Consider the following 26,743-nt stretch of genomic DNA (forward strand, 5'->3'; position numbering starts at 1 on the left):
ATTTAAACGCCTCATGTAGTCTTAGATATAACCTTTGATTTTTACTCTAGTTCGGCTTATATGTTTCTAATCTTTAGACATTTTTCTCTCTGATTTCTTTTTCTAATTAAGCGGGCATCTAGATGGTTCATTTGATGGATGCTTAGACGATTCTATGTTGTTTGTTATTTGGTGTTCAAATGCCTTTTCTTATGACCACTGGAGAATGAGATTTTATTCTTTGCATTATATATCTATGTTCATTCATTTTTCTTAGACATTTGATTACTCAAGATTATTTCGTTTAATGTTGAGTTAAATTTCAAAATAAAAAATACTTTAGATGATTTATTTTCTCTAGACGATTTTGTCTCAACAAACTATACAACTTAGTCAAGTTGTTGAAAGTTGCGGCATACACACCTCACCCACCACACACCATTGTGAAATAACATACAACTATTTTATTATGTTGATATCTTGTTCATTTTATTTCATAAAAGTTTTGTTCTTTGTTTTCGTAACTTTGGTAAAAGTTTCATTCAATTCCTTCTTAAATTTAACTCTATAATTCTATTAGTCTTAGCAAACAAAGTATACTTTTATGATACAATTTACATAATATAAAATCAGAGGACTAATAGAAAAAGTTGTTACTAATTATTCTAGTTTAACTTTTAATTCTGCCAAAATAACATTTAGATATACAAAAGCCTTATCCTGGAAATCAAATGAACATCATGTGTCCCACCAAACAGAGGAGAATGCATTTCACATGACTATCCTGTTTCTACCAAGAATGGGACACACATCTCACGTGCCTCTCTTGTGTTATCGATTTTTGAGTTTTGTCTATTCTTTCGTAGTGAGTGGCGAGAGGTAAATAAGAGTCCTTTCCTTTATTAGACCAATATACAAAGTGAGACTTTGAAACGAAGAACCTGAAGATAAAGTAGTTAGAAATGCCCGAGTTTTGCGTGACAGGAGGTACTGGCTTCATCGCATCGCACTTAATCAAGACCTTATTAGAAAAGGGTCATACGGTGACGACCACCGTGAGAAACCCAGGTATGCCATTAAATTTGTATAATTTGTAGAAATAAGTTTTTTTTAGTAATATAAATTTGTATTTCTTAGTTGAATATGTAATTTTTGTTTCAAGTAATTGGTTTATAGATGGAACTTTCTCCTTCGATTTCGATTTTCTAGTGATTTGTATAACAGTTGATAATTTTTGTTAGTAATCCACTTTCTGTCTCTTGCTACAGTTCTGAATTTAATTATTTTTTTTTTTATCAGAGGATGAGGAGAAGGTTGGTTTTCTGAGCGAACTCAGTGGAGCGAAAGAAAGACTGAAGATTTTGAAAGCAGATCTCTTAGTAGAAAGAAGCTTTGAGAAGGCAGTGACAGGAGTTGATGGTGTCTTTCATACGGCTTCACCTGTGCTTGTTCCATTCGACGAAAACGTTCAGGTATCTTTGCCTTTTTAATATCTTGTTATTTTGAAGAATCTGACATAAAGTTGAATATGCCTAAATTTAGTAGAACTGACTTTGATATAATGAACTAAATGATATTATGGAAATGTGATTTTAGCATAACTAAACGATGTGAACACAAATTGTTTGTGAATAAGCCTTCTCTGTTTTGACGTAGGGTGAAGTTTGTTCTTTATTAGTAGCTTCTTATACTAAGATTTATCATGATTTGACTTATATCACAGAAGAATTTGATTGATCCATGCGTAAAAGGAACTTTGAACGTGCTTAACTCCTGCTTAAAGGCAAATGTGAAACGTTTTGTGCTCACTTCTTCTTGCTCTTCCATAAGATACCGTGATGATGTGCAACAACTCTGTCCTCTTAATGAATCTCATTGGACAGACCTTGAGTACTGCAAACGCTACAACGTAATTGCACTTTCTACCCAATTTCACAACTATTATATATTTGTGTAGTTGGCATTGTATTAAAGTATTAGAAGTATGTGCAGTTATGGTATGCATATGCAAAGACGGTGGCAGAAAGAGAGGTTTGGAGAATAGCAAAAGAAAATGAAATTGATGTAGTTGTGGTTAACCCATCTTTCGTTGTTGGTCCACTCCTTGCACCACAACCAACAAGTACACTCCTCTTGATACTTGCCATTGTCAAAGGTTAGTAGATCGCCATCTTATGTTACAGAAATTTTTCATATTTGACGTAAACTTTTTTTTTTTTTCAATCACTAATTGTTGGTTTATAGATTTAAAAAACAGGCAATTACCATTTTCATAAATTTCAATTATTCGATTATGATTATCACGTTGAAAAACGGGTAACTTTCATCTTGGTGAAAACTTATCATCCATTCTTTTAACAATTTCAATGATTTGACAATCTAACTTATGTATTTCGTGATTAGTTATCTGCTCTTACAAATTTCCTCCTCTTCTATTCTCTCTTTCAAATGGTAAGAGTGTAAAATTATTTTGTAGGTTTGAAATTATTCTAATACACAAAAGTATTGAGAGAAAAATGAGAAATAGATGCATTATAAACCCAAATATAATATTATTTTATTGATTTAACATAAACTAGTTTGTAGAGATATTTTCATGTTGAAAAGATTATTGATTACTCTTACCTTTTAGGATAGATTTGTTTTTTTTCATTTTTATTTTTATTTTTATGTATAAATGTTGATTAAGAAATTCCATTAATTAAAATGTTGATGTCACAAAACACTAACTGCTTAATTTATTTTTTATTATTTGAGTGCTCCTTGGGTTAACGTTTTTTTTAATAAAAATGGGGACAAGGATAGATGTTTTAAACATATAGGTCAATAAGCAAATCTTATAAAATTATGATTGAGACCAGATGATTGCTAGATTGAATAACTGCCTTATATTTGAAAATCTTCCTTATAGTGTCAAATTCTTTTCTATGAAACCTTCTTAGAGAAATATATATTTTTTTCATAATTTAAAATTGACTTGTGAATAAATATATAAAGATTATCTCATAACTTTTTACAAATTTAGTTTCCAAATTATCCATAAGTAAGTTTTAATTTATAAAGAAGTTACAATTTCATTTTTTGTATTTGTTTATGCAGAAATCTTTATAAAGAAAATTCATATTAGATAATTTTTTTGATAAATACTTTTCGGTAAGAAACATTAAAATAAAATATATATTTTTTGTATAAACTGCATAATTTAATATGATTTGATTTAATTATGAATTTCCTTAAATAATAAAGCTTAACACGTGTGTCTATAACCCAATTTTAGTGTCTATATAACCCAATTTTAGTTTATATTTTTTTTCTCTTGTGAAAATTTTAGGTAGAAACTACCCAAATTGTATACTACATACATAACTAAACATTAAGTAATGTCGTATGTGATGATTGAAAACAATAATTTTAAATTTCTCCAATATATCTTCTTCTAAAAATTTCTCAATCTACTTCTAAAAATTTGCATGATTCACTTCTTTACAGTTTTTATTTATATATCTTTTAACAGGCATGAAAGGGGAATATCCTAATACAACAGTGGGGTTTGTCCACATAAATGATGTTGTAGCTGCTCACTTGTTGGCTATGGAAGATACCAATGCATCTGGAAGGCTTATTTGTTCAAGCACAGTAGCTCATTGGTCACAAATCATTCAAATGCTTCGTTCCAAATATCCCTCCTACCCATTTGAAAACAAGTGAGTAATCATATTATTAAGTTAATTAATTAAAACTAGATATAAATTAGAATAACTTCTATAAATCTAATAGATTATTAAATGGATAGTTCAATCAATCATAATATTATCGGACTAGCCTGTACTATTATTTATAAATGAATCGATTGCGATAATTTCAGAAAAATATAGTAGAAGATAATCTAATTCAAACAAAAAATTTAGGGATAAAAAAATAATAAAATCAACCATCATTTTTAGTATGTTATATCTAACAGATTGTAAGAGGTATAAATTGTTATTTATATACCAATCATAATTAGCTGTAAATAGAAAGATAATATAACTACGAATTAGGAAAATCTTAAACATTCACTCTAATTTTTTTGTTTTTTTAGTTTATCATAACCCTATACAAGAGTTTATTTATATTATCTTAATTTAGTTTTGTAATTTGACAAAAACTTGTTATGGGCATATGTGGAAATGTAGTTAAGATTTGGCATAGTTATGGAATAATAAGTATATAATAAGATATTTTTATTTTTGAGCATCAAGTATCTACCTGTGTGTTTTTCTAAAAACTATTTATTCAGACCATGTTTAAATAAGAAAAAATATTTGCACACGGAAATAAGCAAATCTATTTTCAAATTACAAGCCTGACTAAGAATTAAGAACATCAATTGTGAATTTGAAGCACAAAAAGCAAGCTTATTTTAAATTTAATACACTTTAGAAAGAACATTTCACTAATTTACTACAAATTAAATGATCTAAAAACATTTTGCTACAAATCACCTATGTTTTTCAAGGTCTGGTCTCATTGTTACAGGTGCAGCAGCCAGCAGGGAGATGATAACCCACACAGCATGGACACCACCAAAATTACTCAGTTGGGGTTTCCTCCATTCATAACCCTAGATAGGATGTTTGATGATTGCATTACAAGTTTTCAAGACAAGGGTTTTCTGTGACATGTGACAGTTGTTATGCTTCATGTTTCGTGTAGTGTAACCGGAAACAAAATAAAGAAATATGAACAAATAAAATAGTTTATATATTATCTATTATTTCGCCTTAATTATTTTCTTCTTTCTTTTACAACCTTGAAATTAAGTTGGTATCACAAAATATTTAATTAACAAATAATGTAAATGATTTCATTATGATCGAGTTAAAAATATTAATGCTTAGTTACTTGAGGGTGTTACCGTTGACAAAGAATGAAAAAGAAGGACTTGTCTGTTAGTTTGGATTAATATATTTAAGAGCAAGAGAAGAATACGTTCTCTGGGATAAAAAAAATTTTGAATCTCGCTTTAGGTGATTTGAGAGTGACAAAAATGAAAAAATATTTTTATTCTCGATCTTTTTTCATGTTTTTTTCACGTAATGATCTTGGTTGCTTTCGGTGACAAAGAGATTCTCAAAAGAGTAACACAGTAAAATTCCCAGCAGTGCAGTACAGTGAGATTTTCAGCAATGCAACAACAAGATGCATGACATGTGTGACTACGGTAACATTTTACAAAAGGCATATATTTCCAAACTTTCATATGCGAAGACATATTTATCAAAAACCTCAACGTGCATAATTAATTAAAAACATATACATTTAATATTAATTAATATCTTAGTTAATATTAGGACTTTATCTGGAACCTCAAAACATTGTAAATTTTTCTCTGCACTATTGTTTTTTACTGTTCCTTTTCTCTCTCCCAGAAAACATTTCTCTTTCCTTATCTTTCTATCTCTCTTCTCTCTAAAGGTTTAGGTTTTTCATAAACTCCCTCTCTTTCTTCTATTCTTTTTTTTTTCATCTTATCTTTATAATCTCTAATTCAATTAAGATTATCTCTTATCTTCTCTTAACTAATTTTTAAAATATAAATAACTAAATCTTATAAAAGATTCACGTTATCTTTTTAAACCTTCAAATTATTTAATTTACATGTTTTTAATTTTAACAACTTCTTATATATAACAACTTAGAACATAATTATTATGTTATTTATTTTATTTTATTTTAGTAAAGTGTAATATATAAAAAGATTTTAATTAGAAATTGTTAAAATAGTAGCATATTCTATAAGTCTAAAGCCAAGATCATAAATAATATTTTTTGAACTAAATTGTTTAAATGAATCAGAAAATCATAAACGATATCTAAAAGAAAATATGAAATCATTTAATAGATTGTATGAGAAGTTCATTTTGTATTTTTCAAACTAATGCAATACACTGAAAATAAATCCTTAAAAATAGTGAATATACCCTCTAAAAAAGCCCACTTTGCTCTTGTTTTTCATCAGCTTTTACAACATAATCCAAGAGATGATCATCACATTTCACCTCTCCTATGCATTATATATACCATATTTATGCACGAGTTCCACATTGTCTCTAATAATAAAAATAAACTTGTTAGAGGAGAGCACTTTTCATGGCTTCATTCAGCACGATAAGAATCATTCCTAGATTCTCCCTTGGGTGTAAGTAAAAGGGGCTAGAAGGATTTTTGCAAGAGATCCATGAAGAAAGAAAACTAAAGAGAAACACAACAAAGAAGAATATGCAAGACCAAGAAAAATTAGTAATGGAAAAAAAATATAGTGAAAGCACTGAAGCAAAGAGGGATCCACTCTGGTACCATCTTTTGCCATGAACGCCAAAGATGAAATCAAACGCCAAAAACGGATAATATAGCGAAACGAGAAGAAAGAAGGTTCTATTGTAATAAACTGATTCTATTAATGCATTTTAACATACAGCAGAGTACGTGATGCATGTTATATTTATATACATGCAGATACGTGAAAAATGGAAGCCCAAGGCCCATAAAAGTAAAACGGCAAGAATAAAAACAAAACTCAAGATACATGAAAGCAAGTTGTTTACATTAAAAACTCATTTTATGAGTATTGTTGTGGAATATTAGACATCCTCCAAGGATAGTCCAAAGTTAAAGACTTAAATATCCATTAATGTACGCAGGACTTTTTATGTCATATGTAAAAAACCATCGTATTATATGTTTCCAAATTTCAGAAAATCCAAGACATACTTCAAACAAAAAAGTCAAGATTCTCCGTGGAAGCAATTTCTCAACATTCATGCGCAGGTAGAAACTATAATGCAAGATATTTTATAACAGCATGCTCATCAAATAAGAAGAATAGACGCCAGTTTTTCCTGCATGAATCCCTTTCTAATGAACATAAAATTACAAATTGAATAAGGTAAATAATTGGGAACTTAATTTGCACTGAACTCATCTACATCATGAACCTAATACAATAAGATGCAATGACTACCTCATGGTCCCAATCACTGCTTTTACAAATTAAGTCGACAGATTATGCTGATGCTATTCTTATTCAGAATGCATTGTTTCCAGCTTTCGAATGAGTATGCACATTTACTCAAGAAGCTTATTGCAGGTGCCAACACCAACAGCAGCAGCAAGATGCCATGCAGCATGAAGGTAAGGAGTTTTAGGAAATAAATCATCAGCTACAAAAAGCATACAACCAAGTAATGACGACATCTTATGCACTGTGTGAGCCATCCTCAAGTCTGGATCCTTCAATGCTCTTTTAGCAAATGCTACCTGAATTAGAAAAATAATGGTTAGAAAAGCTTAATTCTAAAATGTTTACAGCTAATTTTTTACAAGATCTCATGTCACTACAATACATACAAGAGCTGTGCCAGTGCCAAAAACACCTTAAAGAATATATTCCCAGAATGAAAAGGTATTAATGATAACATTAGACTTTGATGCCCAAAAAACAAACTAGAAAATATTGTAGCTAGATATACTTTTATATACTAATTATTTTACTCAACATTTATCGTTTATTTATTTTTGCAATTTTTAACTTTGTTTGTGTCATATCCTCAAATTAATAGACAGATCTGTAAAGCATTTTAAAGGCCAGAGTAACAACATTTCCATACATTTGCATGAATGCTTTCAATGCTATTAATGTATTCTCATTCTTATTTCTTATAATAGGTTTTGGTGTATTATTATTTTTACCCAATTCCTTAACCACTGTCTTTGAGACATAGTCAGAAAAATCCATTTCATATTTAGGCAAAATTTAAATATATAAATTAAAAATATATAAACAGAAAAGAATATTATCATTACAAAGCAATGATGAAATCGTGTTTGAAGATATAAAGTATTAGTAGGAGATACTTCATTATTTAAAAAAAACGATTTTTATTTTATTATAGAAATTAAAATAAACTTTTTAAATTGCTACATGCAGGATAACTTGATGAGTATATTTAAGAATACTATTTGAAAAAAAAAATTAAAACAACGATAGAGTCTGTGGTGCAAGTCATCTGACGCATTGATAAAGTTTAAATTGAGAAGGTCTAGCTAAAATTAATATATACAAGTTAATAAGTAAATTATACAAGACTACATATTTCAATCCTTTTATATAAAAAAAGAGAAGGTTCATATTTATCTTTTTTCTTTTTGAACAAATTGAGAATCATGGCAGACCATAGTTTATTTTATGCAGTTCATGAATATATTTCATATTGTGTTTAAATTGTCATATTATGTAATCTGAAAATGAATTTTTGAATTGTATAATTCAGAAATATATTTCATATTGTGTAATTCAAAAATATATTCAGAATTGAAAAATTCGAAATATATTTGTAAAAATGCGTTATGGATTTCTAGATTACACAATTCGAGACGCATTTTTGAATTGTATAATATATTTCTGGATTATACAATCAAAAATATTTTCAATCCATGAACAAATTGGATTTAGGAATGGGCGGCAAAATAGGTTTTGGAAAGTCCAATTCGGAATGCATGAATGCATTGAAGTGCTCGAGAAAATTGTAAGGCTGCATAAAGATGGAACCAAAATTATTTTAGACAAGTATCAACAGTTTCGTTCGCTAGACCTAAGATCCATCTGAAAACTAATAAAGAAAAATAGAGATGCAATATTCTTGTAGAGTCCTAATGGTTAACTTCGTAACCAGGCTTTACAAATAAAATGTAAATCATCATAAATAAATAGTTGTAAGACTTACCTCCATCATCCCTGTGTGAATAACTGAAACCATCATCGGATTAACAGGAAGAAATATTGCAGATGCTGCCATCAGTAACTTGGGATTCTCATTTCTGAGGGCCATTGACAAACACTGCAGAATTGATTTTATATTCAAATATGATATCAAAATGATTTACTCACAGAAAAGTATATAATAATATCATGGTAGACAATAAAGAAAAATGATACACATACAGAAAACATGTCCAAATACGCAAGTAATGTGCCTTCTTTATTTCGTTGTTATACTTAAGCAACAAAGCAAAAAAGAAAAAAAAACTTTAGGCACAGAGGATAGTAAAACCATGAGAAAAACAACAAGACATTAACTACAGATAATCAATGTAATCTTCATAAGGCTTCCTCACTTTCCAAATTGGGTTTTTAGGATTAAGGTAGACTTAAAAGTTCAAATTCTAAGATTATAAAAGCCCTATTATTGGATACTTGTATTTGTCTAGGCTCTAGATGTCTATTCATAAGTGTGAGAGAGTGTTATAATTGAGCCACCCACATTTGTCCATGTTCCAGATGTCAAGTACGCATTACAGGGTGTGTTGGAATAACACATTGACTGCAATATTGTCGATATAATTAATCCTTATACAACTTGAGCAACCCTTACCATATAAATCAATTTTGTGGAGTTAAGTTAAACCCAAAGCCCAAATTATAAGATGTTGAAATATTGAAACTTGGTTATTTCTGAATATAGCGTAATGATAATCTAACCTCTCCTTTATAGAATGGTCCTGATTTCAAACAATCCCTTTCTCCATATTCAGTGACTCGGCATTATTGTTGATATGAAAGAAATATAAAAAAGTATACCTTTTTCTCCAAAAGAAGTTAGATATAAGTACAAGAAATTTGCCATTTGAAACAAAATTAGGGAAAAAGGCATTTCTAAATTGAGTGGACGTGCAGAAGTGCTGATGACCAGTATAACTGCAGAAAAAAACTTAGTTCTTCTAACCATCATTGTAGTGGTGGTATAATTTCCAGTTATTAGGTCTAGACAATATCGATAAAAGCTTGCAAATATGGGTTATTAGTACATAATAATTTCCAGTTATTAGTACAGAATATAGCAAATATGGGTTTTGCACATGATTGAATAGCCAATTTTATTCATCTGTATGCTACTTACAACAGTTGTTGTGGCTATCATTGTGTAGTCAACCCATCTCAAAAATTTCCTCAACCTTCCTCTTGAGGAATGATACATGCTTGAGGCCACTCCAACTCCAATTAGTGAATTAGCATACAACTTTGAATTGACATTCTTCCTACATTACACAGTTATTTATAAGATTACAAGAGCTATTTTTCTAGCCAAAATAATTTACGATGCTAGGAGGGAAATATTACCTGGGGGCCTGGATTCCAAGAGCTATAAAAGGAATTGAAGTAACCACATTAGCAAACCTTTCAGCAAGATTCTGATCACCTGATAAAGGGATGCAGTACTAACCATTATTTACACAATATTGGATCATTCATGGGAAACAAATTAACAAAACATCAAATGGAAAGAATAATTATCAATATTACCATGACAACTAATACTACAATGAATGGGTCTTAAGCATGCTGGTCTCTGGTGCCACAGTCTTCTGGTACATGTAAGAAGTAGGTTAGTCGTGTGCACGTGTTGTAAATTTCAATTCTTTGCAATGTCATAAAAAATTTATAGTCCAGTAAAAATTGTATGACATTTCTGCTGAGTACATAATTCACTTACTGCATTAGCAGCTGCTGATTTGCTTCCGTAGTTGACGTTCGTCCAGTTGAAGTATGAAAGTCCTCACTTTGAATAGTTTCTGTCAAATCAAACGGTGAGTGAGGTGCCACTTGAACTCCATGGACACCCTCAAGGGCTCTACTGTGATTCAGTATGCTGTTTTGAGTCATGTCCTCCCCCACAGAAGATTTTAGTCAACGTAAGTACCAGCAAGAAGTTGCTGGCACTGATCGGTTGGAGAGTGGAGTCTAGCCAATGCTGCATCAAAAATAGAATTTTGTTATTACTTCACAAAAGTTGGAGTCAGTGTGTACGTAGTTTTAACTTTCGCCACAATAAAATTTTAACATACAAGAATGAAGAACTACTAATGGCAGTGATTATATAACAAATGAATCAAGAACACGCGGGTGACCTGCCCCTATTTATAATGATTAAAATAGTGGAAGAACTGCTAATGGCTGTGATTATATAACAACTAACAAATTATCTAAGAATTTGAAACAGGTGACCTTCCACTTTTTATTGTAATTCGTAATTAATTGGCATGATAAAAATTCGGTTGACTTCAAACTTCAAAATTAAATGAGATGAATATCCCCGAATTCGTTCAACTTTCTTTGATATGTCATACATAAAGTTGTTCCGCCTGAACCTCTTACTAATATATACATATCTATATATACACATATACATATACACACATAAATATACATACATACATACATATATATATATATATATATATATATATATATATATATATAGAGAGAGAGAGAGAGAGAGAGAGAAAGAAAGAGAGATTGAGATAATCATGAGACAAATATCCCAAATTTCGAAAGAATTTCCAATTCAGCAGTTCAGATAGCTGAAACGTTATCATCATCCCTCTTCAGATTTTCACAATTAAAACAACCTAAATATAATCTCCTAGAAGCTATGTATCATAGGCACGCGAGTACTTTTAATTCATTGGTGAACAGAACAAGAAAGGTGAATACACAGGTAGCCGTTGGTGACAAAATTCCTCTTACGAAAAAATCCAATGAATTAAGATATAACAGAATTCCTCCGAAGGAAGAACCCAATTCACAAAGATATGACAAAATCCCTCTTTCACTGTTGCACTGAATTCAGGTAGAAAAGAAAAACAAGACTATCATCCTTTGCAATTTGTATCAACTAGATTCAACACGGTAAACTATTGAGCTAGTGTTATAAAAGACAGAACCAATCCAAGATCAACCCAATCGGCAACATATGCTAGCTGAGTCGTACAAATTATTTACATCATCAATGCACCGAAATCAAACTAAAAATCATATTCCTATTTATATACCTATACAATACACTCTCAATCCTAATTATAGGGAAACAAACCATTAACTAAGAGAGATAATCTAAAATTTTACTAGGTATTTCTACGTTTTAAGTACTCAATTGAATTCTTATGAAGCTAATCCCCATCCATATTCCTTCATTCTCGAATTAACTACGAAACACTGCGTTCCATCGCCGGTCTCAACTCAACAACAACATAACCTGCCCAATTACTCTACAATGTTTCTGAGCATCGTTCCTAAAGAAGAAACAACAGTATAACCGTCCTAATTACTATATCACGGTTCCCTTGAATTAAACTCCAATAGCAGTTAAACCATTATTCGGCTTCAACTAAGAACCACAAAGAAGAAAACAAAAGTTTACAATAATGTGTGTGAATGAGTGAAAGCGAGAGAGAAAACCTGAGAGTGAATAGGTAGCAATGCAGAAGCGCGTATTGTATTTATAAAGGAGAAGGAGGTGAAGGTGGTGATTGATTTTTCAGTTGATGGGTATTTTGAATTTTCAGATATAAGAAACAAAAATAAAAATAAGGGAATAGAATAAGAGAGAGGAAGATGCTGCTTACGCAAGAATCTTCCTATTTCCCTCCACGCATATTCGCTTTCTTTTCCAATTTCGCACTGGAAAACCCAAATATACCCATTCAACACCTATTGTTATCTTTGTCTTCCAATTTTGTTCTCTATTTTGATAACTGAGTCTTCGTCCTTCTCTGTTCCCAGACTGTTCTCTTTCTTCTCACTCTAACAAGTCAAATTATTAGGTTTGCAATATGACGTGGCATTTGCATTTGGCAACTTGATTCTATTGTAAAAATAGTGTTTTTTTCTTTCAAGTTTGGTATATAATTAAAATTGGTGTACTGACACGTAAAATACAGATATTAAGTATATCTCCCAGATATTTTTTTAGTTAATATCTTATAATAAAATAACCTATTATCATATTTTATTATTTTTAAGATATTATGAAATATTTTTATCATATTTACAGATAATATTTTATAATATAATAATGTATTATCATATTATATTATATTTTTAAGATATTATAATAATATTTTATTATTTAATATGTCTAAGATATATGACATAATAATTATTATATAAAATATTAAAATTTAATAATAGATTATCTTCCAAGTAATAACATAATTTGTTTGATATATTTCTCTATTTATTATTTAAAAAATTTATAAATACATGTATGAAAAATCTTATAATTTTATAATTACTTTATTTTCATATATCCACTTATTCTCTTTGAGTGACTTGAGAGTTTGTGTAAATGGACCTTCCCTCATAATGATTCAAAATTTGGTAAAAACAATATATATTAATATGTCTTTCAATCAATTATATTTGTTAATTAGTTCGGACTTTAAATCCGTTAAAATCAATTATGTTTGATGTATTGTTCCTTTAAATTTTGATAGTTTTATTAGGATTTTATTGTTAAAAAAAGTTTTGAAAAATTAAGAAAGAAATATGTATATATGATAGAAAATGTCCTCCCACCAAACTTGAAGAGTTTCATTCTCAATATTTACCACAAAACTATTGATTGGAATGAACACTTAAATGTGCACCCCCACACTTTCCATTATAGTATCTTTTATTGAGTCTTTTCATGTTACAATGAATTAGTCCACACCACCAACTAAGTATACTCCATAAATTGTTTTAACATATTGATAGCAAAGTATGACACACATTATTACAAGTCAACTTCATCACCTAATTTTCATCACATTGTTGAACGTCTAAGAGAAAAATGAAGAACTTTTGTGATTGTTCATGGAAGGGTTTAGTAAGGTGACTTTGAACATAAGGATTGATCATTAAATTAGTTATTATTATAAGGATTGATTCATTTAGGTGAAGTTGTATGTGTTAAGTAAAATGGTACTTAATTATGTTAATTAGAATTTTTTATGATTAGTTAATCAAATTGTGATGATTCACTAATAGGACTATTTATGTTTTGAAAGAGTTTCACCCAATTTTATGTTATTATTCACCTATAAAAAGAAAATTAATCAATATATATAATTAAGGTTGTTTCTAACTAATCAACACATGAGGGAAACTTGATGGAAAATTTTTGGGCTTAAAATATCATTGAAGTATTCTTTTGACTATGTATGAGAAACATGTTCAACTTCTTTTATAGATAATGCACTATATTAAAAAAAAAAGGTTAAGTCTAAAGTTCAATACAATGGACTTTATACCCCTTTTTGCATCCTTAACCTACCTTGGATGGGTATTATTAACTTTATACATGACTTTCCAAGGCAGAGAGGGATAAGATTCAATCCTTAACCCATTTCATTGTGTGACACAAGGTGGATGTATGCATACTATATTGTGATATATGCATGGTAAGATTTCATGGCTTCCTAAAAGTGTAGTATAGAGATTCAAAGTTTTTAAGTCACTTTTGGAAGATATTAGGGAAAGAAAATAAACTTATCTTTTCTACTGTGGTCATTCTCAAATTGATGATCAAACAAAAGTAGTGAATAAAATATTTTCTAACATATTAAGGTGTATAAATTTTTGAAACCTAAGATAGTAGGAATAATTTTTGCCTCGTATTGATTTTACATATAATAGGATAGATGACACCATAAGTTTCCATTCCCATTTTGAGATTGTATATGGGTTCAATCCATTAATACCTTTTGACCTTACATAAGTTTCCATTCCCAATTTTAAGACTGTATATGGATTCAATCCATTATCATTTTTTGACCTTATATCTCTTCCAAACTTTGTCTCTATGTTATGAAATAATGGTTTTAAAAAAACATAATTTGTAAAAGATTTTCACACCAAGTCAAAGCCTAAGAAGGTTGGTTGATATGTTAAACATGCCAATAAGGAAATAAATGATGTCATCCTTGAGCTTAAGCATTAAGTTTGACTTCATTTAATGAAAAACAAATTCCCAAGTTCAATCACTAACCAAGGAGTGATGAACCTTTCCAAGTCCTTAAAAGAATATATAGTAAGGTGAGATAGATCTACAATATTGATCATAAGCTAGGTCAAACCTTTTTAGGCCAAGTGAGCTCTTATTGACCAAAGGTCATTATGAAATTTTTAAAGAATTAAGAAAATGGTTAAAATTCAAATATGCACGTTCAAAAACCTATTTAAGCACAAAGAAAAAAAATATTTTTTTTCTATTTTAATTTTTCTACAAGAGTAAGAGACAAATTATCTTAAAACATTTTAAGTATCTAAAAACACAAAATTAACCATATTTTTACAAAAAAAAAAACTTATTTTCACACTTTAACAAAAAATCTAATATATTTTTAATTATTTAAAACCTAAAAGAGACTAAGAAAGAATTTTTAAGAAAGAAAAAGTGAGAAGAATGGAGGGTTAACAATACGCCATTAGCTTTGGTAATATATAAGGTAGTTAGATGGACCAATAGGTAGGCAGGTCGGGGTACAGGTCGATAGGTAGTCTAACAAACCGTTAAGTAGTCACATAGATCACGATATGTACTCGACTAGACAACTTAGTAGTTGGCAGTTCATCATTCTGGTAAGCAACACCTAATCTTGATAGGCGACACATAACTTTAGTTGGTGACACCTAGTCTTAGTAAACAACACAACACCTAAGGTGTGTTCTGTCCTAAGTTGTCTTAGGACGAAATCAATTTGATAAAGCCGAAAAATAATTAGTTATATATAATACACCAACTCCCTAGTCTTTTATGACATTGATGGCGTGCAAAGAGCTTTGATAAAACAATAATGGTAGTTGATCTTTCGTTAACTTGCCAAACATAATCTCTGTAATTAGTAATTGTTCCACCGAATTTTGCAAGAAAATTTGTACATTTAGTTGTAACCTTATACGTATAGTAGTCCCTTAGTCTAAAAGAATATAATGACGAAGATGTTTAAATGATGAGATATAAGATCTAACTAGATGTGAGTGATGAATAGTTGTAAGATTGCATAAGAACAAAGTCATGTAACATAAAATTTTACTTGAGAATCCATGTCAGAAAGAATAATTTTCTATTTTACAATGTAATTACCTATAATATAATATATCCACCACTTAATACCTCACATCATTCACAATAATAGTAATAATAATACCTAAAAAATTACTAAAAATTTAACAAATTAAAAACTTTAACAACTTTCAAAATCTGATAAAACTTTTAACGGATTTCAAAATAAGTTGAAAGCTGAAACCTTGATCTTTTTTCTAATTGGATTTTCAAATTTGTGAATTCTTACATATTCAACTTACTTCCTAAGCTTCGAAATGAAAAAAATTTAACCATGCCCCTAATTCTTGTCGCACAAAAAAGTAGAAAAAGAAGAGCGACCATCAACATAGTGAGGAAGAAAAACACGAACCACCATCGAATAGTAGGAGACCAACACTGCACACCACAAGCAGCTAGACGAAGGAATGGAAACAAACTGAGAACACGAGCACGATGAAGGTGAAGGAGAAACTTAACAAAAGCATGTAAGACGAAGATAAGAATTATATGATACTTCATAAAATTGGATAAATAGTAATTACCACTTACCAATTCTTTTTTCCTCTTCCTATTTACCGAGGGACAAATTTATCGATTGGAGATAGAAAAAGAACTCTTAGAAGTGCATGAAGAAACAACCTTACCGACCAAATACGAGACTATATAATTTATTTTTAAAATTTGAGAAAAAAAGTATATAAATATCTGAATATAATGCTTTTTTTGGTGCGAAAATTGATGATTGACGGTGACATCACGATCTCAGGACACTCTCACAAGGTGTACATTTTTTTTTTCACTCCTCTTCGTCACCAGAGCCAACCATGGTTTTGCAGTCATACTGTAGAACCGTGCCCTTCTACGTCGACCCTTCTAGAACCCCTTCTCCGCACGATTTCTCATTTCTCTATCCTTCCCGCGCCAAACGGCACCGTTCCACCTCATTCTCTCTGCACGGCCAGAGCCCGCGCCACACTTCTTCGCCAGTTACATCCAATACATGTCACGGATCGAACACGCCCGTTATTCTAGACTCGAGTTCGGATCCCACGCCGGAGAATGAGAATACCCGTTCGGATAAAAACCCGAACCGTTTGAGTCAAACCCGAAGTTGGAACTCTGTGTTCGGATTCCGAAAGCGGTGTCTGTGGCGGAGGATTCTATTCCCATCGAGGAAAGTCAGAAACATCATTTTGCTGAATGTCACCACTTTTATTTACGGTAACCTTCCTTTGTTTCCTTTTCTTATCGAATCCCTCTGTTTTTGGAAAAGGTTGACGAAAATTAACTAAGGAAATTTATTGTAGCTGAAGAAGATGTTGTATCTTTGAGTGATTAATGCTTTTATTTGCGTATGCTTATGGCTATGTGCAGACTGGGGTGTGTAAAAATCATGATCTTACTAGTTAGATACTAAGATCTTACAATTTTACATTTCTGAGTCCCCAAACAATCCCAATTATAGGATGACACTCGATTTGTTGGGATGGGTGGGATCACATGCTCAATTCTACCATTCAGCATCAAGAAAAACTGTTTTTTGAAGAAAAATTCGAAGACCCACAGCTTTCCTCCATTTTAAACTTTCAAACGGTCAAATCCACTATCTTCTGTATCTTGCTTTACATGTTTTTGCGACTGTATTTTGTATGACTTTTGGGAAGCTTTTATTATTTATAACTGAACTCTGTTTCAACAATATATTGCCTATTCATTATCTATAAATCTCTACAAGAAAATTTATGGCAGTATCAGCTGAAATTTCAGGTAAAACAGGAAAATTACAAGCTAAGCAACTGGTTGCATTGTTTTACCTTTTGATTTTGTTAGAAATATTGGAAATATACGATCATGTGTTATCAAAATTTAGAGTACTCATAATGATCTCATAGGATTTAATATTTTATTTTATGGTTTGTTTTCTTCTTTAATTAGGATCTTTGTAATTATAGGGATATCTTATTATAATAAGATTTATTAGAATATGATTTATAAACATATTATATCTTGTATTCCTACAATTATTTCTATTTATTACAATTAGCCTATACAAAATGAGTTATGCTGTGTAGTTCTTATTTCAGGGTTTCAGGATTTCTTGTATCCGTTTTTGTCTCTCTTTAACAGATTTATTATCATAGACCAAAACATGACCTCGACTGCGAAGTAAAGCATTAGTTTTCGAGAAATTATATTTTGTCCCATGTATAGTGTATCATGCATACCTGTATATTTGCAATTACATTTATTGCTTTGGGGTAAATTGCTATTAATGGATATTTTGAGTGTAGAAACATGTAATTTTTGGAATGATCTAGGTGCTTTTGTACATCGTGTGATCTTACTATTTCCTTGTCAATTTATTTTTAGCAAGTAACATTCCAGTTGTCAAAGAGGTTCAGGCAATTATGAATCCAGCAGCTTTCACATTTGTGCGCTTTGCTCTTTCTGCCATTCCTTTTATCCCATTTGTAGTGCGAGGATGGGGAGATTCTTGTACCAGAAATTCTGGCATAGAATTGGGTATCTGGGTCAGTCTGGGATATCTTATGCAGGCACTTGGACTACAAACCTCTGATGCTGGTCGTGCATCATTTTTATCTATGTTCACTGTGAGATAGTTGAATTTTACTTATTGTGTGAGTGACCTTTCCTTCATGAGTGTATTTTAAACAAGTTCTTCATGAATATGAGGGTGAAATAACAGGTTATTGTGGTTCCGTTACTTGATGGCCTTCTTGGAGCAGCAGTTCCAACCAGAACCTGGTTTGGAGCCCTGATGTCGATTGTAGGAGTTGGAATGCTGGAATCCAGTGGTTCATCTCCACGTGTAAGAGTGATCTTCATTTTCATTTTTTCCTTCATCTTTTATTCTCGTTTACACTGAGGTTTATGATACAATAAGCCTTTAAGTCATTATTCTCTGTTTCATGTGAGTAGAAAGGAGAGTAGAAATAGGGATATATTGGGTAATAAGAATGGAAGTATAGAGTACCAGAATGTTGTGCAAGAAAAAATGGCTCTAAAGTAAGGGATACTTAGCAGGTAAGAGTTCTTTGAGTGGGTGTTTAAATCGTGGAACACAACCTTGATATGAAGGGAATGGTATAGGTGGGGCACATCATGTGGATTGACTAGCGTGGATGAAGCCGTAGGGCATGGGTAGTATTTGGCTTACCTGATGTTTTTGCTTTCCTATTTTTGTACATTCTAGTTAATAACTCCGGTGGCTTGCTAATAGTTCTTACCCTTTATTTTTCATTTTTAATTCAGAACCTATCATATTAGTATATATGGCTAAGGACTATGGATAAATATTACCTGAATGCTGTGAATACAGGTTGGAGATCTTTTGAACTTTTTAAGTGCTGTGTCTTTTGGCATTCATATGTTAAGAACTGAACATTTGTCAAGAAGAATAAATAAGGAGAAGTTTCTGCCCCTCCTTGGATATGAGGTTAGTTAGTTACTTGTCCATGCAATGCCACTTTTTTCTTTCCTGTTTATGTTTATGTGTATTTCAAAGCGAGACCCTTCCGTTTAACCTTTTACAACATTTACCCTTTTTAAAGTTTTAAATGTAGATTTGCGTTGTTGTTTTGTTTTCTGCAATATGGTATCTTCTTGGAGGTTACATTAATGGTTTCCAGCACCCCTTACCATCATCTTGGACGTGGAAAATGCTTACAGACTGGATGACTGGTTTTCCATGGATACCAGCAATTTATACAGGAATATTTTCAACTGGTTTATGCTTGTTGGTTGAGGTAAAGTCATCATTCTTGCCTCCCTCAGTGGGTGTTTATTATTATTATTATTTTTTTTTTCATTTTTGACAATGAAAATACTTCTTTTCTCCATTTCATTATGTGCTTTTAGAAACAAGAATAATAAACAAGTCTTAGAGGGTGTTTATTATTATTTTTTTTTTCATTTTTAACAATGAAAATACTTCTTTTCTCCATTTCATTATTTACTTTTAGAAACAAGAATAATAAACAAGTCTTAGAGGGTGTTTATTATTATTTTTTTTTTTCATTTTTAACAATGAAAATACTTCTTTTCTCCATTTCATTATTTGCTTTTAGAAACAAGAATAATAAACAAGTAACAGTTTTTTTTTTTAATTATTAAAGGAAACTAAAAGGAACATGAGTATTATGGGGTGCCAAGCCGCACGTTGGTCTTATTAATTGATATCATGTCTCAGAAAGTACTATGATAGGGTGGGTTCCCCAAATGCTTGGCTACTTATTAGAAACACAAACTTAAAGTGAACAAAAGAAAAAGCCAAACCAAACATCCATAGGTTTTCCTTTTTTAAGAATTATTCTGTCTTGGTTATCTCAAATGAATGTCTGAGTTTTGAAATTAGGATTGATTTCCATTTCTCTTTGTTTCAGGATTTTTTTTTTCTTTTTTTGAGAAAGCATCTCAACTTCACTTTTGTGATCATCCAACTTTCCTATTACAACTTCGGGGTTGGCTACTTTATTTGGGATTGATTGCCATGCAATGATGGATTCATGTTGAGTTTCTTGAGGGAAATTCACCCCATGAGTTTTTGAAAGTATTTTAGTATAGTATATATTTTATAAAATTGCTCACATAATTTGAAATATTAAAAAATAGGTAATCCTTATTATGAATATCTTTGAGCATTAATACGACTTAAGTTTTTTAATATGTTATTACTATTATCTTATCACTATTTTTCCCTTTGTTTTCTAGCTTCAAATATTGTATGAGATTTTTCTTATCCTCCGTTCTGTGTCTTTGGCATCATTGTCCCCGTAATTCTTTTTCCAAAAAATATATTTTTTGTTTATCACCCAGCCGCCAATTCTTTTTCTATGTTTCCTTATAACTATGCTTTTCTTTGAGATGATTCATTTTTCTGATATAGATTTCTTAGATTCAATTGCAGTTGTCTGCAATGTCTGATGTATCAGCTACAGAAACAGCTATAATTTATGGTCTGGAGCCAGTTTGGGGTGCTGGTTTTGCATGGTTTCTTCTTGGTGAAAGGTGGGGTCTCACAGGATGGGTTGGTGCTGCCCTTGTGCTAGGTATGGTAATGACTTGAATGTCCCAGTTGTATTATTCACTATTTTCTGATTCTCTTAAGGTATGACTACCTGGTTGACCATATATTTTAGTGAGTCTAAGGTTTGACATAATGGAATGCACTAATAGCTATCAAACACCGTGACCTCTGTAGACTTGTGTGTCGTTGTGTTTGACACTTTGGGCATGACATTTGTCAGACATGCTTTTGACATGTGTCAAATTATTTTTTGAGCTTATACACTTCGACACAGTTTGGGCACAAGTAAAGAGAGTGAACAAACGCTTAGTCTTGGTTAAACATTTCAAGACAGTGCTATAACAAAAAGTTAAAGAAATTAAAGAAGACAACTTATATTTAAAATATTGTAGGGGTCATAATTTTTTGAGGTTTGTTTTTGTACGAAGACTTAACTAGTTATTTGAACTATTAGGAAAATTGTGAACTTAGCAAATATATTTTTAAGTGAGAATTCTATTAATCTTAGTTCTCAATAACCATTTTTGTGATGTTGATTATATAAATATGTCAATGGTGTTACCATGTCCTATATGTAAGTCATTAATTGTTGTAGTGTATGTGTCAGTGTTGTTTTCTTGTTAGAGTTAATACTTCGTAGACTTTGAGTATAGCATATGATACAATCAGCGACAATCAACATGAAAGGGAGGAAATTAGAAAGGGAAGTCCATAACAGAGAGAAAGTATATACAAAACTGAAAGTTGAGAAATTAGTTACAAAATAGAAAGTAGTTACAGAAAGAGAGAGAGGGAAGTTTGTGAATAGAAATGATGGAAATAATGTTAAGGTGTAGAAAATTTTGTTTCGATATTGGAAGTTTGAGGGAGGGCTCTCTGACTTGGGCCTTAGGCCATACTTGTATTTTCTTTCATTACAAAATTAATACTATTTGTAAGTTCTCATCAACAGTGAGAGAGTTTGTGTTAGGGATTCGGGAAGGAATTCCTAACAAGCTCTCTCTCTCTCCCAAACACAAACAATCAAGAACTTGTAAAGAAGGAATAGTATGAATGGTATTCACAACAATGAATCAAGAATACACTGTATCGTAGGAGCTTAACCTCCTCCACCTGATGCTAAGACCGGTCAACACTTACAAACTACTCAACTGACTAACTGAAACATTAAAGGGTCCTAATATATAGGCCCTTTCCCGCCGCCTCACTTAACTGATTAGCAGTTAAGTGTTCTGTTTCCCCTTCCTCCTCTCATAGACTCTCCACGTCCTAACAGTTTGGGAGACATGACTTCACAACGTTTGGTTGCTTTAGAACCTTGCCTTTTTGTTGTTGAGGTGAGTCTTCAAAATTAGGAGGCACCAATGAGGGAACAAGATGCTGGGTCCATGATCATGAAGTGACTCTAAAGGATCATACTGTTTAGTTGGCTCCTTATTGTCTAGTGTTGAAAAGATGGCCAAGTCCCTTTTGAAGCTCTCCATGGTGAAATATGGTAGAGATTCCAAAGACAACAATCGTTGATGCCAGGGTTGGACGTGGGTTCACATGGTTTAACGAATGGCAGTGGGTTTTGTCCTTGCAATATCAGACGATCTTCTTTTATCAGCCAAATGAGTAGAGTTGCTGCAGTTCACCGACAACTTGATATGATAGATCATAAAGTTAGAAACCTATATTTGCGGTACAAGGAACTCTATCGAAGATGAAGATTCAATTAGCAAAAATATGTAGGGAGGGCATGGCGTGGGATTGGTTCAAAATCCTACATGATTTTTATCCTCTGTTAAATTGGAAAGTCCTTATGTGCTCAATGACAAATAGTTATGATTATAGTAGAAGAGTTTGTTGAACCTTTGAAGTCCTTATGGCCCAGGTTCCTCCCATGTCAGAAAATGAATATAAGGGTTTTTTCTTAGGAACTGAAGGAGGATATTCGACTGGAGGTGTTGGCCTTTGAATCTCCCAATTGTCATAAACTAATCTCAGTTGCTTGACTCAGAATTGTTAAGATAAAATTGTCTATAAGACTTATATGTCTAAACGTTTTCATGTTTTGAAGTTTAATCAAATAACATTAAACGAAGAAACAATCTGAAAATGCTTGACCAGAAGAATAGGATAGGCAGAAACACAAGTCTAGGAACATATCCCCAATCATCCAACAACATAGAAAAGTCTTAGAAAAATGCTTAGGAAAACAACTAGGTTAAAGCTTCCAGACGTAACACTAAACGACTTACATGCCAAAGCGTCTAAGAGAGTTATGCTAAATGCATAAGTTTTACTGTACCCAATGGTATTCAGTTGAACTCTTGAAAAGTGAAAGGGTGTCAAGACAATGTCTTTGACTAAACCCTTTAAAAGCCTTAAACAAAGATCCAAAAACTTGTAAAAGAAGAAAAGTGCGAAACGCTCTAGCTCTAAAAGGGCAATATCTCAAAAAGTGTTTACAACAGACTAGACAATACCATAAGCTGAAATCTTTACTTCGTCCAACGATGAAGTTCTTACTTAACATTTGGTATCTTAAAGAAAAACCTAAATGATAAACACAACCTCAACAATAGAAAATGTAAAAAACATTTTGTTGTTATGAACAAGCATTAAATGTCATTAAATGGTTAACGTTTAAAAATAACAAAAGTGATAAGGGATAAGACATATCTGCTGCATACGCAATTTATTCTATTCTATGCAAATAACTTACTACACGCATCCACATGCTTTATTTGAAATATATCAGAAGTTATAAGTTGCAACAATCCTCAATAGTTATCTCAGTTTAAAATGCTGAATTAGAAGGGATGTTGTCTAATTTTCCTAACCTACTCTTACTAGACAGTGGTTGCTTGGGAGTGGTTGATTCCCTGGGATTGGATGTGACCAAAACAAAATAATTTGGTGTATGATTGGGAAATGGTACCGGATGTTCATCTAGTGACCTCTCTGGAGCCTTGGAGCTAATAGTTTGGCAGTATACTTTTGTAATCAAAAGCGTATGTCTTGGATTTGGAACGCATAACATAATGTTTGGTGTAGAGTGGTTGGAAATATATGGCAAAATCACCACAGATTGGCAGAAAAAGACATTAAGCTTTGAGGATAGTAATAGGTGTATCAAACTCAATGATTTTTCATATACAAGAAAACCATAATACCCGAGCATTGTAAAGATTCTTGAAAGCATGTGTGTTATCTATGAAATCGTCTTGCAAAAGGTCAATGAACAAGATGAAATACAATTTGAGTGAGCAAACTACGGGAGGAGAGGAATATCAGAGAAGACAACCCTAATTTTTTCTCTTTCTTATTCTCTTTGGGCCAAACATTTATCAGACTAGATTTTTTTTTCCATTTAATAAACGAGCTGGATCATAGAATCCAGCAGAATCCAACCATTTATAACATTCATTTTTTTATCATTAAAGAAGACTATATTATAAATGGAGTACTTGGGGTACTCCAACCCTTGTACATGATATTTACAACAGGAATTTTGATAACATAGTTTGTAATGCTATTGCAGCAACATTGTGGTCACAAGGTGATAATTCCTGATATGCGAGCCTACGTTTTGTTTTTGTTTTTGTTTTTTTTTAATTTTATATTCAATATTTTGTAGGGGGAAGCTTAACAGTGCAGATATTTGGAAGCTCAGGTGTTTCGGATAAAGAACAAAAACGAAGTAAGAAAGTTGACAGCCGAACGATTTCTGACAAAAAGAATGGTTTGTCTACATCCACTGTAATGGTTAGATCCAGGACGGATGTCTCTGATCTTTTCAAGTAGTATCCTTCATCGCTTCATCTATATATTTTTGGCTGACATGAATCATCCGATCATGACCTAGCTATAATCATTTAACATAATTATATAATTATTCTTAAATGTAATGTTCTAATTTTTAAAGCTGATAATGTAAATCAGAGTAAAAGGCCTGGGTAAAGATTATATATATTTGACATAATCAAATAATCATATTTATATGGAGTTTGTGTATGGAGAAAATAGGTACTATAAAATCCATGATGCATATGTCTTAGTTTGGTATGACCATGTGGCGAGTTTGACTTCTTTTGCTAGACAGGGTAGAATAGGGTTCTAAGGAGAATAATTTAAAATTTTAATATTCAATTATATAGTTAATTTTCACAGTCATTCATTAAATCAAATATACTATTTTTTCTCTAAATTTTACAATATAGGTAAGTTAAGGTCGAAATAAAAAAGATGTAAAGAGTTATTCATAGATTAAAATATTAAATAATAAATAATCTAGTTCTCTAAATATTGAAATCCAAGTTTGAATAATTAATGAATTCAATTAAGTAATTAATTGGTTATATAAATTAAGTCAAACTATCATTTAATCTGGTTTGTATTTAATAATTAATTCAAGATTCAATTGATTTTTAATTTAATTTTAAAATTAGAATTGTAATTTTCAATCACAAAAGAGGAAAACTGAAATAAAAGAAGTAAAGGAGTGATAAGCGATATAAAACTTAACTATTTATTTGATTTTAGTTACGTATAAGGATGGACAAAATTAGCTTAATTATACGCTTAATTATACTGAACAGTTAAAAATCGTAATAAATCAAAATATAGTTTGTCTGAATTAAATTGAACTAAAAAATAATTTAAACAAATTAAATTGAATTATTTTATTTTATTAAATTGTATTAAACATGAATTGAACTAAATTATTATGTATCTTAACCTATTTTTGAATTATACTAATTTTGAATTGAATTATATTATCTTTAAGTTTGAGTTGAATCGTAATATTTTTAAATTAAATACTAAACATTCACTTCATTTATAATATAGGTTTAAAAAACAATACAAAATAATAAAAAATATTTGTCTCTACAAGAATATATGTTTTTCGATAAATAACAAAATTCGAATAATTAATACATCTTTAAATATAAGTGGTATTATAACATACAACTTATTAACACATCTTTAATCATCTAAATTAATAGTCTCATTTTATCTTTGAAATGTTTATTTTAAAAAAATAAAATAACATATTTAATAATTTGAAAATTTAAAATTTAAACTAAAAATATATATAAATTTTTCATCTAAACTTACCTTATTCAAATTTACCAAGTTATTTAAAATCCTCATAAAAAAAAGTGTAAAAAAATCATTCTTTTTTATGCAAACAAGTACTTCTTAGATGTTAGACAATTACAATAAAAACTAATTACTCTTTTTTTTTACTGAATGTACAGTCTGGTAAAGAAGAGAATGATTAACATCTCCCAATGTCATGTCACTCTCACAGTTAATGTTTTAAAGGTTTCATTTTATTATTAATGTAGTTGAATCTTTTTATTTTTCAACCACTTCTCTTTGTTTATTAAATATTTATTATTGTTTTCATGCTCCCGAAGTCTACACTTTTATAAATATAAAAATTATTTTTGTAATTTAAAAATATAAATATAGATCACACAATGAAAAGTTTATTTTTTACTTCCAGACTATATAATCTAAAATTTTATCCATTTTAAAAAGTAAAAAAAAATTATTATATAATTTAGAAATAGAAATAACTCTGGTTTGTGATTTAGTTAGAAGAAAATAGATTTAAAAGAATTAATAAATTAATTGATTGTTATCGAAAATAGGACACGGCGAAAAATAAATTGAATTATAAAGTCAAAAATATTGGAAAAAAGAAAAAACTCAATTATGTGATAATGTATTAAATAAGTAATTATTTTAAATTATTTATTTAAAAACTACTTATTTTAAATTATTTATTTAAAAACTACTTATTTTAAATTTA

At 30.6% G+C, this 26,743-nt stretch overlaps 3 protein-coding genes across 6 annotated transcripts; 2 read left to right on the forward strand and 1 right to left on the reverse strand.

Moving 5' to 3' along the window:
- Positions 1 to 736: 736 nt before the first annotated feature.
- Positions 737 to 4,728, forward strand: LOC108335363 (tetraketide alpha-pyrone reductase 2). The gene is made up of 6 exons (XM_017571372.2): positions 737 to 1,047; positions 1,279 to 1,451; positions 1,703 to 1,888; positions 1,972 to 2,134; positions 3,494 to 3,683; positions 4,498 to 4,728. Exons 1-6 carry the CDS (start codon positions 942 to 944, stop codon positions 4,637 to 4,639), a joined length of 960 nt encoding a protein of 319 aa, XP_017426861.1. The 5' UTR covers positions 737 to 941; the 3' UTR covers positions 4,640 to 4,728.
- Positions 4,729 to 6,792: 2,064 nt separating this feature from the next.
- LOC108334548 (uncharacterized) lies at positions 6,793 to 12,576 on the reverse strand. 3 transcript variants are annotated; one of them, XM_017570382.2, is made up of 7 exons: positions 12,424 to 12,576; positions 10,512 to 10,769; positions 10,322 to 10,383; positions 10,139 to 10,217; positions 9,918 to 10,056; positions 8,745 to 8,858; positions 6,793 to 7,278 (listed from the first exon to the last, which is right to left on the reverse strand). In XM_017570382.2, the coding sequence occupies exons 2-7, from the start codon at positions 10,679 to 10,681 to the stop codon at positions 7,087 to 7,089; spliced, it is 756 nt and encodes a 251-aa protein (XP_017425871.1). In that variant the 5' UTR covers positions 10,682 to 10,769; positions 12,424 to 12,576; the 3' UTR covers positions 6,793 to 7,086. The 3 variants fall into 3 exon arrangements, with proteins under 3 accessions (XP_017425871.1, XP_052726082.1, XP_017425868.1); XM_052870122.1 differs by lacking the exon at positions 12,424 to 12,576 and adding an exon at positions 12,257 to 12,413 and having other exon boundaries at positions 10,322 to 10,380; XM_017570379.2 differs by lacking the exon at positions 12,424 to 12,576 and adding an exon at positions 12,257 to 12,412.
- Positions 12,577 to 16,607: 4,031 nt separating this feature from the next.
- On the forward strand, positions 16,608 to 24,985 carry LOC108336027 (uncharacterized). Of its 2 annotated transcripts, none has more exons than XM_017572312.2 (7): positions 16,608 to 17,108; positions 18,258 to 18,499; positions 18,595 to 18,717; positions 19,228 to 19,344; positions 19,472 to 19,654; positions 20,803 to 20,956; positions 24,560 to 24,985. In XM_017572312.2, exons 1-7 carry the CDS (start codon positions 16,712 to 16,714, stop codon positions 24,724 to 24,726), a joined length of 1,383 nt encoding a protein of 460 aa, XP_017427801.1. In that variant the 5' UTR covers positions 16,608 to 16,711; the 3' UTR covers positions 24,727 to 24,985. The 2 variants fall into 2 exon arrangements, with proteins under 2 accessions (XP_017427801.1, XP_017427802.1); XM_017572313.2 differs by having other exon boundaries at positions 16,609 to 17,108; positions 20,815 to 20,956.
- The last annotated feature ends 1,758 nt before the right edge of the window (positions 24,986 to 26,743 follow it).

Source organism: Vigna angularis, chromosome 10, assembly GCF_016808095.1.
Source record: "Vigna angularis cultivar LongXiaoDou No.4 chromosome 10, ASM1680809v1, whole genome shotgun sequence".
Taxonomy (NCBI): domain Eukaryota; kingdom Viridiplantae; phylum Streptophyta; class Magnoliopsida; order Fabales; family Fabaceae; genus Vigna; species Vigna angularis.

Bases quoted from the DNA above. Each gene is read 5' to 3' on its own strand.
- LOC108334548 (XM_017570382.2), bottom strand. From the start codon at position 10,681: ATGACTCAAAACAGCATACTGAATCACAGTAGAGCCCTTGAGGGTGTC. The intron at 10,057-10,138 runs GTAATATTTCCC...TGTGTAATGTAG, and splicing joins CTTGGAATCCAGGCCCCCAG to GAAGAATGTCAATTCAAAGT. The intron at 8,859-9,917 runs GTAAGTAGCATA...TCAATTCTGCAG, and splicing joins TGATAGCCACAACAACTGTT to TGTTTGTCAATGGCCCTCAG.
- LOC108336027 (XM_017572312.2), top strand. From the start codon at position 16,712: ATGGTTTTGCAGTCATACTGTAGAACCGTGCCCTTCTACGTCGACCCT. The intron at 19,345-19,471 runs GTTAGTTAGTTA...TTTTAAATGTAG, and splicing joins TGCCCCTCCTTGGATATGAG to ATTTGCGTTGTTGTTTTGTT. The intron at 20,957-24,559 runs GTATGGTAATGA...AATATTTTGTAG, and splicing joins TGGTGCTGCCCTTGTGCTAG to GGGGAAGCTTAACAGTGCAG.
- LOC108335363 (XM_017571372.2), top strand. From the start codon at position 942: ATGCCCGAGTTTTGCGTGACAGGAGGTACTGGCTTCATCGCATCGCAC. The intron at 1,048-1,278 runs GTATGCCATTAA...TTTTTTTATCAG, and splicing joins GACCACCGTGAGAAACCCAG to AGGATGAGGAGAAGGTTGGT. The intron at 1,889-1,971 runs GTAATTGCACTT...AAGTATGTGCAG, and splicing joins AGTACTGCAAACGCTACAAC to TTATGGTATGCATATGCAAA.